Source organism: Thunnus maccoyii, chromosome 17 (genome assembly GCF_910596095.1).
Source record: "Thunnus maccoyii chromosome 17, fThuMac1.1, whole genome shotgun sequence".
NCBI classification, from domain to species: Eukaryota; Metazoa; Chordata; class Actinopteri; order Scombriformes; family Scombridae; genus Thunnus; species Thunnus maccoyii.
In genome coordinates this window covers 16,290,729-16,301,770 of record NC_056549.1, presented here as the reverse complement: position 1 = coordinate 16,301,770, position 11,042 = coordinate 16,290,729, and the positions used below count along the sequence as shown (strand labels likewise).

The following is an 11,042-nucleotide window of genomic DNA, read 5'->3' as shown; positions in this document are numbered from 1 at the left end:
CAATCAACAAGGTGCTTTCTGAACGCTGTCACACCCTGCCAGCTTTTCCTAAAGATCTATTACTGTTCCCAAGACTGACAATGACAGAAAATCTGTCAAAATCATATAAAAAAAGACTTCATCAATGGTTGCCTTTTTGCAGGCTGAGATATTATGTATATGGTTTTGTTATCTCTGCATGTAGAATAATGCGCAACATTTACAATTGCTGCTCTATAATTAAGTGTTTGACTGTTGGGAATTGAGCATCCAATAAAAGTTAATATCTCTTTATCCAGGTGATCTGTTGACAAAAGCCCTGATAACAATTTTCATTTTGCTGTTAAAGGAAAGATGTTCCTGTTGATTGGCCAAACATTACAGTCAATACAAATACAGGGCCACTGGTTAACCCATCAATTCACTAAACACACACATCCATTCCTGTGAAGTCACAGTCGGACGAGCTGTTTGCCTACGATCGCCGTGTCCATCACGTGACCCTAGCCACCACCACTCCCTCACCCTGAACATTGGACAGCTCTGAGATTAGACATGATGTTAAAGCGAATCATAAAATCACGGCGCAATAAGCCATCAAACTGTAACAGGGAGAAATATAAAATGGCTCCTGTTCCACTGTTGAAGAGGACCGTGTCTTTGATGCAGGGGTGGACAGAAGGTGATACTGACAAGGAGTGGGATAAGAAGCTTCAAAAACACCTTTAGATTATTCCCTGTCACCTAAATTGGATATGATATTTTCCATTGCACCGATGATTTATAATCAAAGGACTGAGATGATAACCTTCAGCGCATAATACAAAGCTGCAGTGCTAAGAGTTAATAGGGCCTGTGTCACAGGAAAGACAAAGCTTTGACGGTCATTAAAATTTCACAGGGAGCGTAATGGCAACAAAAAATATGTTACTACATGTTGCCTTGAGGGTGTTTTATTAACCTTTCAAATTCAAACACAGAGAGCAGTGCACAAACACAATTTGTAGGCTTTCTTGGAACTTGCAGCTATAAAGCAAGACAAGTGGCATGATAACCTTTAGTGGCTGCTGGTCAACATTTAATGAAAGGAAAACAACTCTTAGTTTAACTCTGCGCCTTCAGCCTGGGGCGTCTGGGATTGAAACAGGAATCCCGTATGTAGTAGTGCTGGCTGTGTATTGGCTGTATGGTTTGTTTATTTTCAGATTTTCCTTTTTTTCCATCAGATAAAATGGTAGAAAAGCCATAACCCTCTCTTTATGTAGCCTCTTACTGACTGTTATGTTAGACAGATGTTACCTGCAGTTGATTTTTGCTCACAATCTTAACAAAAAAAGAGACAAACTATTCGTGTCTGACTTTCATCTGCACAGTGGGAACATGATGCCAGACTGATCACCATTATACTGATACAGCCAGCATACTGTATACTCCATACTGCCTCATAACTAATGCATGGCCATGTGTAACTACAGTTGAATTCTCATAAAAGATACAAATCTGCACGGGAAAACATCTGTCTGTGCGCTCTCATTGCATAATAAGATTTTTAGCACTGGTAAAATCATGTTTTTACTTATAAGGTTTATAAGCCTTTAAAGCAAAGAATCTGTACTTTAAACACACCGAGCCACATGACAAATTTGGGGTCTGGAGCGCAGACTTAGAAATACAGCTGTCATGACTTACAACTTTCAAAAAGACACTATGACATGTAAGAGTCACACTCACCTGCGGACTCTGTGTGGATCAGGAGAGAAGATGAGTGTGTGTCCAGCCTATAAAGGCCGCATGGATCATAGGAGCCAAATAATCACCCTGAATTGCTTACAATATCCACTTTCAGCTGTAGAGAAGTATACGCTGTGTGTACAGTTTCTGCAACCTGCTTGACCCCAGACTGACTACAGACTGGACACACCTGATCATATAAAAACATGCAGTCTTCAGTCTCTCTAGCATTACTTCTTCTTCTTCTTCTTCTTCTTCCTCTGCACCCACCCGCTCACACTTTCTCAGCTCACATCGCCATGTCTGCTCTCAGCTTTTACTATTTTTACTTCTCTCTCTGTCTCTCTCTGTCTCTCTTCCTCTCTCTCTCTCTCTCTCTCTCAATCTTTCCTTCTCTTTCTCTATCTGTCAATCTCAGCAGCTCTGGTGTTGAATCATTAACCATAACCTGAGGCTCCTCCCATCACACCAGATAGAGGAATACAGAATAGAAGGAGGAGGAGGAAGAGGATAGACTGGAGAGAAAGCTGAAGTTGAGGTGTAAAAATCATGCTCAGCTGACATAATGCACAGCTTTTAATGGCATTTTATTTAGGATTATGATGGTGTACTTATATAATGTGTGTATTGCTGGTTTTTACAATGAAAGACAGTGATTTCTGTGACATTTAGCAATGATATATCATTTCCTGTTGACATAGAAAACAGTTACCTGAGGAAATAAAGTGGAGGCCTAAGTAAAGTCATTGTAAAAGATGACAAAAAAAGGGAAAGTGATATGAAGAGAAAATGAGAAGAATAAAAGCAACAAAGAAATTATTTAAATATTTTCTCAAATGCTTTCTTCCACCTTCTTCTACCGAGATATTTTTGTAAACTACAAAGAAAAAAAGGTTCCGTTTTTGAACACAATCTCTTGCCGGATCATAGTGAGGGCCAAGTTTCCTCTGAGAGTCACATTCACATACTTAAAAGCTAGAGTTGAGGGGAATTATCAAAGCTGAGGGCAACCAGAACAACTCACAGATTATATCTAGCAGAGCTGGAAAGTGCCTACTTCATTAGGTCTCTATTTTTCCACAGGGTAAATGCCACTCGATGTTTTCCAGGTTGCAGCGTCATTAAATGAATCTAAATGAGGCTGAAGGGTTAGCATTGTGACAGAGGGCGTGGGCCTTTATTGTTCACAGTTAATTATTGATACTCTGGTCTGGTTAATCAACGACATTAATGACCCACCACTCTGCAATGAAAGGGCTCAGGAAAGGGATTTCGGCTGTGGAAACAGGGGGGACTCTGTGACAGGCAGTGCATGTGTTATGACAGTTTTCCGTTAGGATTGACATGATGATATAGTGTATAAAACAAAACAAACCCAATTAATGTTCCTATCGCATCGATCGCATCTACACATGACAAGAAGTTTATCATTAGGGATTCCATGAACTTACAATCCCCGGTGTACATTCAAGATACAAAATAACCAGCTGAAATAAAAATCTGTATCATTGTTCTTTAATTCAAGTGCAATTCAGAAACTTACAATCAAATAGACAGTCCATAATGCCCAAAAGGTCTTTAAATGAAAAGCCTTAACTGATATTACATACTGTGATTGTGATTACAGCTTGTACAGAAGTGAAAATAAAAATGTCCATTAAAAAATACACAGCAATTAAAGGCATGCACATCTGCAGAGTTGATGAGCAAATAGGTGATTTCCTTTCTACAAACACTTCATGCTTATTACCTAAAAGCCAAAAATTAGCACCATTTCTTAAAACGGTTATATTTTTGGATCACAGCTGAAAGCTGAGTTTCAACAAGTGCAGCTATTGCTAAAAACAATCATGAATAAATAACACCTTGGTATTGGCACAATCAAGCGGTGTGTGCGTGTGTGTGTGTGTGTGTATTGCCAGTGCACTATCAGTGATGCACACACATAATAAAACCTTCTGCATATTCTTGGCTGGGTTGAAGACATTCAGTACACATGACTGATACATATACTGACCTGGTCCTTGTAAAAAACAATCAGTGATTCAATACTGGACAAATGTCCTAAAATAACTACAAAACTTCATATCAGACATTTATCATCATTCTCTTTCGATTACGCTTCGCCTCATCAACAATGTGCATCAATGACAAACAAAACAGAAAGCTAAATAACAACAAACACAAATTCAGAAGTACCCGATTAAAATTACCCACAGCAGGTCAAAATTCCTCAAGTACCACACTGAGCTTTACTGCATTTTACATGATAGTAGCTTATTTACCTGCCAGCACACATATTTGCATTACAATCAAGCATACTGCTATAAATATAATATCCTTTTTTTTACATTTAATTGATTCCCTTTTTTGCTTCAAAACAAAAAAAAATCAAGTGGTAACCTTAAAAATCTTAAAATTCCAACTGATGTAAACTCAGTTCATATACAGGTCATCTCTTTAGAGTATATTAGTGTATATTCTGCAACACGGGTGTAACCATGTTGAGAGTGACAGCTCGAACAGTTGAACAGATTACTTCAGTGCATGGTATTCATTGAGAAATTGTGTGTTAAGTACACATGCAGGGCTAAAACATAATCCTTTAAGGCGTCTTACACTTCAAGGAAAACAACTCTTGCAAAACCAAAGCATCACAAGCCTAAAGAAACTCTAACATCAATCAGACAATATTATTATTTTTTATATATTAAATTAATATTAAATAGTTTTAAATAGCATTTTCCTTACAAGGAATGATTTTGCTTTGTTTGTTTTCAACACATAGGAGGGGTCCTGTGCAGTTGGGACGGCACTGATTGGAGAACGGTGTTGAAAACACAATATGATTAAAAGCAATTCAAACTTTTCTGACAAATCATTTTAAAACTATACATCTTCTTATTATATTATGTAGATACAATATTACACATCAGCTTGTCAGTTAGATCCAAATGTTTTAAAATACTTGACATACGGCTCCACAGCTTGATTTCGCAGTTATCGACTTTTTCGAACCTCCCGTGATTGCTCATTGAAAGAGAACCTGAGACGAGATGACGAGGTAGATAAACAGAGCTGCGGTGAGGTCATGTGATTGTACAATACAGTTGGTCATTCTCTGTGCAAGCAAGCAGGCGACGCGAACATTTCTGTGATAGGATAACGTCATGCCATGCAAAGCTTAGCGATGGTTTTGTTTGTGATTTGTTGTTCTACGGCTGTAACATGAATTCATTCCTCAATTCCTCTTAGCAAGCAGTCTGTTATTCAGTTGGGTTTACAGTACGGACAGGGTGCAAGATGATCAGCTCGTCTGCTCCTCCTTGATGCCACAAGCTTTCTTGATGTCCTTCGGGTGTTCAAACACTGCGTGGACGAACTGGCTGAACAGGCGCTCCATGTAGCTCTCGCCACGTGGAAACAAACCCTGCAGGAAGGCTATGTGGCCGCCGTGGGCCGTCAACAAAAGAGCGACGTTAGGCAGGCCCTGGACTATGGTCAAGGGGAAGGCTGTGAGGGCAGGAAACACATTGTAAACAGTCAAGACAATCCAAAGCCAAAACATTAGATAGAAGACATCTTGAAGAACATACGCCACAACATAGAAGAAAACAATAAACATTACTACCGCAACAGCTAAAATTAGGAATATAAAAATGAGACTACCAGATAAGCCTAAAGCCGTGGTTACACCTGTCTTTTCAATGCAACCATTTGCAGCCAGTCATACCTCTGCACACACTACAACGCCAAGCCAGTGTTTTCATATTTACATACTCAGGAGGCGAACAGAGAGAAAAAGATGCGTTTATGAATTTAGTCGATTTAATGTAGACATGGTCTGAGATACAATCTCAAAACCTAGTTTGCGTGTCTGTTCATTCTCGTTTATAAGGAAACAATTAATTTTTCACACCCCAGGCTGACATACACACATTGTATATGTTCTCATCTAACTCTTCACTCCAAAGCCAATTTCCCAAAATGTTGAACAATTCCTTTAGGTGTTGACGCATAAATCCAGCCAGACATGTTTGGATCTGATGCATCTAGTCATAAACGTTACACTGAAACATGTTAGCCTAACACTATCTCCATCTTCTCCCGTCGTCCACTCACCGTTCTGCGGGGAGAAAGGGTCGTCAGCGGCATTGAGACACAAGATGGGTACCGCTGTGTTGGGGAGTTTTTTTCCTGGGCTGGCATCGCGGTAGTAGTCCGTACAAGATTTATAACCAAACAGCAAAGAGGTAAAGCGTTCGTCAAACTCCCGGATATTACGCGACTAGAAAGAGAGAGATGAAATGAGATGAGAGGAAGACAAGCAAACATAGGAAGAGGAAATTAGGAACTATGACAGAGATGTAAAAGTAAAGAACGGGGCCATACCTTCAGCACATAATCAACATCCACTACTTTCTCCAGAATCTTCCTATGCCTGTGAGAAAGAGATTTTTAAAAGCTGGAACACACAAGGCCGATTTGTAAAGCTAAATTCAGAACCACTTATCTGACCTGCTGACGGCACGACACAGTCCGCTTGTGAGGTATTTGTTGAAGAGCAGCCAGTTGAGCGGTTCTTCCATAGAGACGGTGGACTTCAGCGCATCCCAGGGGACGGAGATGGTAAAACCCGCCACCATCCCTGACTCTGTGCGCTTACGGGCCAAGTAGTTTAATAGTAACATGCTGCATACGGTGCATGAAAAGGACCAAACAGGAAAAGACGACAACGATAAAAACAAATGATTGATAAGGTAATCAAAGGAAAGTAAGAAAAAGGAAACCAAGCTAAGATAAATTTGATCCATTTCTCAGAGAAATGCAAGCCAAAGGAAACTATTACACCGACTCACCCTCCCATAGACACACCAGCACCAAGCAAAGGGGCGTGTGGGTAGAGTCCTTTGACATGATGCACCACACGCTCAAGATCTGTGGTACTGGCTGCGCAGTAGGTGACAGGTGTCTGAAGCAGGCAGGAGGGAAGAGGAGGAGCGTTACATGCAGTGTTGCAGTGCCAGCTTTTGTTTTAAGAGGAGAAGGCTGAGCTTTTTCTTACAGTCAGCAAGTCAACAATGCCTTAGTCCATCTCTCAATACTTTATGACTTCCCCACCCCGTTTGGGCTGTCACGTATACGGTATAGTTATTATAATTTTTTAGACTCAGTAATTTCCCAAAATAATTATCTAAAACATCAGAGCACTGCAGTTTTTTGATTACTTACACATTTGGTGTTCTAGTGAGTATTTACAGCAGCAGGAAGGTGTATGTAGGATTGACTCGAAATAAACTGCAGTGCCCATGTTGTTAATAAAGAAACATGTCACCCAGAGGAACCCTGTGGCTCATTTATGTGTTTTTAATAGTTTTTGGACATCAATGGAAGTCTACTGTGCAGAGAAACAACTACTGTACATCAGGTATTTGTTAAGATTTATTCTTGTCAATTTTGAAAAAATACAGCCTTAGGCTCATCCTTTAATAATCTTTGGAATTAGCGGCAGTGGCAGCCTTTTTAAACTAACATCACTCTCCAAATCTATATTTTTTATTCTGCACAGTTTAATTGCACACGGCGAGAGGCAGATTTTGGGCAAAATTAAATCCCCCATGTGAAAATGAGAGACTTTTCTTTCTGTATTGGCAGAAATGGGTCAACCTGATCAACTCCTTTCTTATTAGGAGAGCATCACTACTATAAATCACACACATTCACAGACTAAACCAAATTTGAGTCTGCAGCACACAAACAAGTTCAAAGATGTATACCTGCTTCAGTATGTTGAAATGAACAAAGGAAAAAGGAAATTTCAGTCTTACACGACAGGAACGTAATTCATTGAGTAATCATTGTACTTACAAGCAACTCTTCCCCTCCAAACCCCCTGTTGTTGAAGACCACACATCTAGAAGAGAACAAGCGTATGAAAACAGCTCCAGCAACAACTGAGCTACTGATCTTCTCAAGTATAAAATCAAAGTAAAAGTAAGAAAACATTCTACAGTGATAGATTGATTCACTTAAATGAATGAATTGGCTGAAATTTGAAATGAATTCAATTTGTTGCGCCCATCAGGACAGAGAGTATGAAGTGAATTAAGTAAAAATCAAATTCAGTGCATTAAAATAAAAGTTTCCTGCTTACTTTAACTGACCCTGCATGACCCTGTTGTGCTACTGACCTGTAGCCGTGGCGGCTGGCCTGGGTAATAGCATGGAGCACATAGGTCTGCTGACTGTTCCCCGTCAGGCCAGGGAGGATCAGCACTGTGGGGCGAGTAGAGGATTCTGGGTAGGCCGTACTGGCCTGATTGTCCACCCAATCCAGAGAAATCTGACCACCGTCAACCGTACGTATGAGCTCACTGTGAGATGAAGCAACGACAATCATGTAGATGTTACTTTACTTAAAAAAGAGATAAAGAGATGACTGTGTCAGCCAGCAAGAGGAACATAATAGAAGGTTCTTCCTACTTGCGATAAGTGACGGGAGGTCTGGACTTGATGAGGGCACAGACCAGGGTTTGAAGCCGGCCTCCCCAGCACCACGGAGTGGGACTGAAGGTCTCAGCCACCACAGGACAGTGCTTGTGGAGGAACACGCTGAAAGCCTCGCTACAAACCAGGGCTGGTGTCTGAGAGGAAAAGAGGTTTGGAAACACAGGCACTGTTAAATGAATACCTGCGACAGACAAAACAAAACATGCAAACATGCATTCAAAACAAGAGGGGTGAGGGGAGCCGTATGGAGTTTCAAAAGCATGTGTGATGTAACAAACACAACAGTCTGCTACACAACTACTGACATGCAAACTATGACATATACAAAACATACAACATGGTATTATTCTTACCATACACTGAATATGTGCTGTGATATGTGCTGAAAGAATTAGTTAATTAATTGATTAATCGACACATACACAGTAATCATTTCAGGTCATTTATCAAGCTACAGCGTCAAACATTTTGCTGGTTCCAGCTCCTCAAATGTGAGAAACTGCAACTTTTTTCTGTTTTATATCATTGTAAATTAAATATCTTTGGGTTTTGAGACTGTTGAACACCTGGAGTTTTGGGAAACTGTGATGGGCATTTTCACTTTTTTAATATTTTATAGACTGAATAATAGATTGGTTGAAAAAAGGAATCAGCAGTTAAATCAGTAATGACAATAACTGGTAACACTTTATTTTAATCTCCCCTACTGAGCATTTTTAAGCAGTAAATTTAAACACACTGTAATGTAGTTGTAAGCAAATATTAAGTATTTCTGAATATATTTGTCAACAATAACAACTCCTTTGAAGGATCCATAACTTTGGTATAAACAGCTGAATGACCTGAATACTAGATAATACTGTATACAACTGTAATAAAATGACATTAGATTACATACACAACGCATTTATTTTATTTCACATTTACTTTCAGGTACAATTCAGGTGGTTTGTTATAAATGAAAACATCTCATTATATATGATTACAACTATGTTATGTGACCTTATCAAGCATTCATTATCACTTTATACACCTGTTATGAATGTTTTGCATGATGGGTTATAGTTGTTGACAAATAAATGTATAAATAAATAAAAAATGTCTGCTTATGTCTACATTATAGCATGTTATATCTGTTCATTTTCTGCTTATAAATGATAAATAAAGGTTGTCATAATTAAGTGTTACCAAATAATCATTAGTTACAGCCCTTAAACATAATGTTGAATAAGTTGCATCTGAATAAAGTGGGCTTAATTAGAGAATAAAATACACTGCCATACAAATGATACATTACTATGATCAAGCTCATATTAGGATTCTGCCAGTGTGTAAAATAAAGGTGGCTCATGTAAAATGTTGTCATTTTTGAAGACAGTGCAACCACCCAAAAAAAAGTGAGGGTGAGGAATAAGAAAAATGTACTAAAATAAAATGAAGCTTAATAGTATAAGATAAAGAAAAAATAACTAATTAAGAAAAATGAAATAAAACAGAATAGAGCGGATGGTGAGGTCGTTCAGTACAACCTTGACCGCAGAGACTAACCTGGCTCATGCGGCCCCACAGATAGTACAGTGCGGCCGTGAGGGAGCAGAGGAGCACTGTGTAAGGTCTGGAAACACACTCCCAACATGTTCTCCATAGCTCCAAATGTGACAACAGCATGGCAACGATCTCTGTCGCTACAGTAACACAGAGCTAACCTGGTAACCTGACGTGATAACAACGACCGACACAACTAACCGACACAACGGAACACACAACTAACAGAGAGACTTGTAATTAATCCCCGGCGGCAACCTGCCTTCATCACCACCGTATAACGTTACGGATGAGATCTACAGACGCTCCGATACCCCCAGTCGTCCCACCGGCTCGGACAGACGGTGGTAAACAGCAGGTATCCACCAGCGTTTCTCCTCCGAGACAGGAGCTGGTTGTCCTGGTTGTCAGATCAAAACCGCAGATCGTGCTGTTACACCGTATTTGTTAAGGGTATCACTTGAGTTAATGATAATAATACTGTCCTTAGCTGCTGTTCACTTCTCTTCTGTTAAACTGCTGTACAGAATACCACTGGAGGCTTTTAAGGACATTTATGTATCACTCTTCCCAGTTTATGCGACTGTTAACACACTAAAGTCCCCTCAAAACTCTTCTTCTACTCTTCTTTTTGACCCTCTCCTCAATTTCCCCGCTACGGCAAGCAACGTAGGTCATAAAGAACATGCCCCTCACTATTATTTTCGTTTAACTGCCTTACATTGTGCTTGAAGAGGAGCCGCAATGTCAAAGTCGGCCGCATGACACTGTCCATGGTCCAAATACAGTCTATGCTCCACCCTCACAATAACAGACAGACTCTGCTGCAGTTTATTAGGTGCATTACTGCCACCTTCTGCTTAGCAGGGTAGACCACAGACTATGAATCCTGTCTAATAAAATGAGACAAACCTCCGCTGCATGTACCATTTGACACATTTATTGTTGTCTTTATATCCACAGTCCTTACTGTAAATCATTTTTCATGTAGAAAATGCCCAAAAAGTGTGGGTCCAGTTCTCAAATGTGATGATTTGCTACTTTTCTGACAACTTTTTTGGCTCTGTACTCTTGATAAGGCAAAACAATTGCAATGAGAATTTGTAATGTCCATTTATCTCTATATTATTGATGTTTTATAGAACAACCATTAATTGACTAATTGAGAAAATAATCGGAAGATTAAATAATAATGAAAATAATTGTTAGTTGCAGTCCTATGTTTCTCTCTTTTTATTCACTAGCTCATCACTTCATTTAGGCTGTCAGTAAGGAAA

General features: G+C 39.5%; 1 protein-coding gene across 3 annotated transcripts; it reads right to left on the bottom strand.

Annotated features, from left to right (window-relative positions):
• Window positions 1–3,209: 3,209 nt before the first annotated feature.
• Window positions 3,210–10,527, bottom strand: LOC121882935 (phospholipase ABHD3-like). Of its 3 annotated transcripts, none has more exons than XM_042391465.1 (9): window positions 9,769–10,527; window positions 8,194–8,354; window positions 7,902–8,084; window positions 7,579–7,624; window positions 6,570–6,682; window positions 6,229–6,402; window positions 6,103–6,151; window positions 5,833–5,998; window positions 3,210–5,223 (listed from the first exon to the last, which is right to left on the bottom strand). In XM_042391465.1, the coding sequence occupies exons 1-9, from the start codon at window positions 9,886–9,888 to the stop codon at window positions 5,018–5,020; spliced, it is 1,218 nt and encodes a 405-aa protein (XP_042247399.1). In that variant the 5' UTR covers window positions 9,889–10,527; the 3' UTR covers window positions 3,210–5,017. The 3 variants fall into 3 exon arrangements, with proteins under 3 accessions (XP_042247399.1, XP_042247400.1, XP_042247398.1); XM_042391466.1 differs by having other exon boundaries at window positions 10,028–10,527; XM_042391464.1 differs by lacking the exon at window positions 9,769–10,527 and having other exon boundaries at window positions 8,194–9,762.
• Between the last annotated feature and the right edge of the window lie 515 nt (window positions 10,528–11,042).

What these genes read in the sequence shown, in the direction of transcription:
- LOC121882935 (XM_042391464.1), bottom strand. Translation starts at nt 8,576, where the DNA reads ATGGTAAGAATAATACCATGTTGTATGTTTTGTATATGTCATAGTTTG. An exon ending in CTGTGTCGTGCCGTCAGCAG is followed by an intron (nt 6,152 to 6,228) that starts GTCAGATAAGTG and finishes TCTTTCTCACAG; the next exon opens with GCATAGGAAGATTCTGGAGA. An exon ending in ATGTTGATTATGTGCTGAAG is followed by an intron (nt 5,999 to 6,102) that starts GTATGGCCCCGT and finishes CTCTCTTTCTAG; the next exon opens with TCGCGTAATATCCGGGAGTT.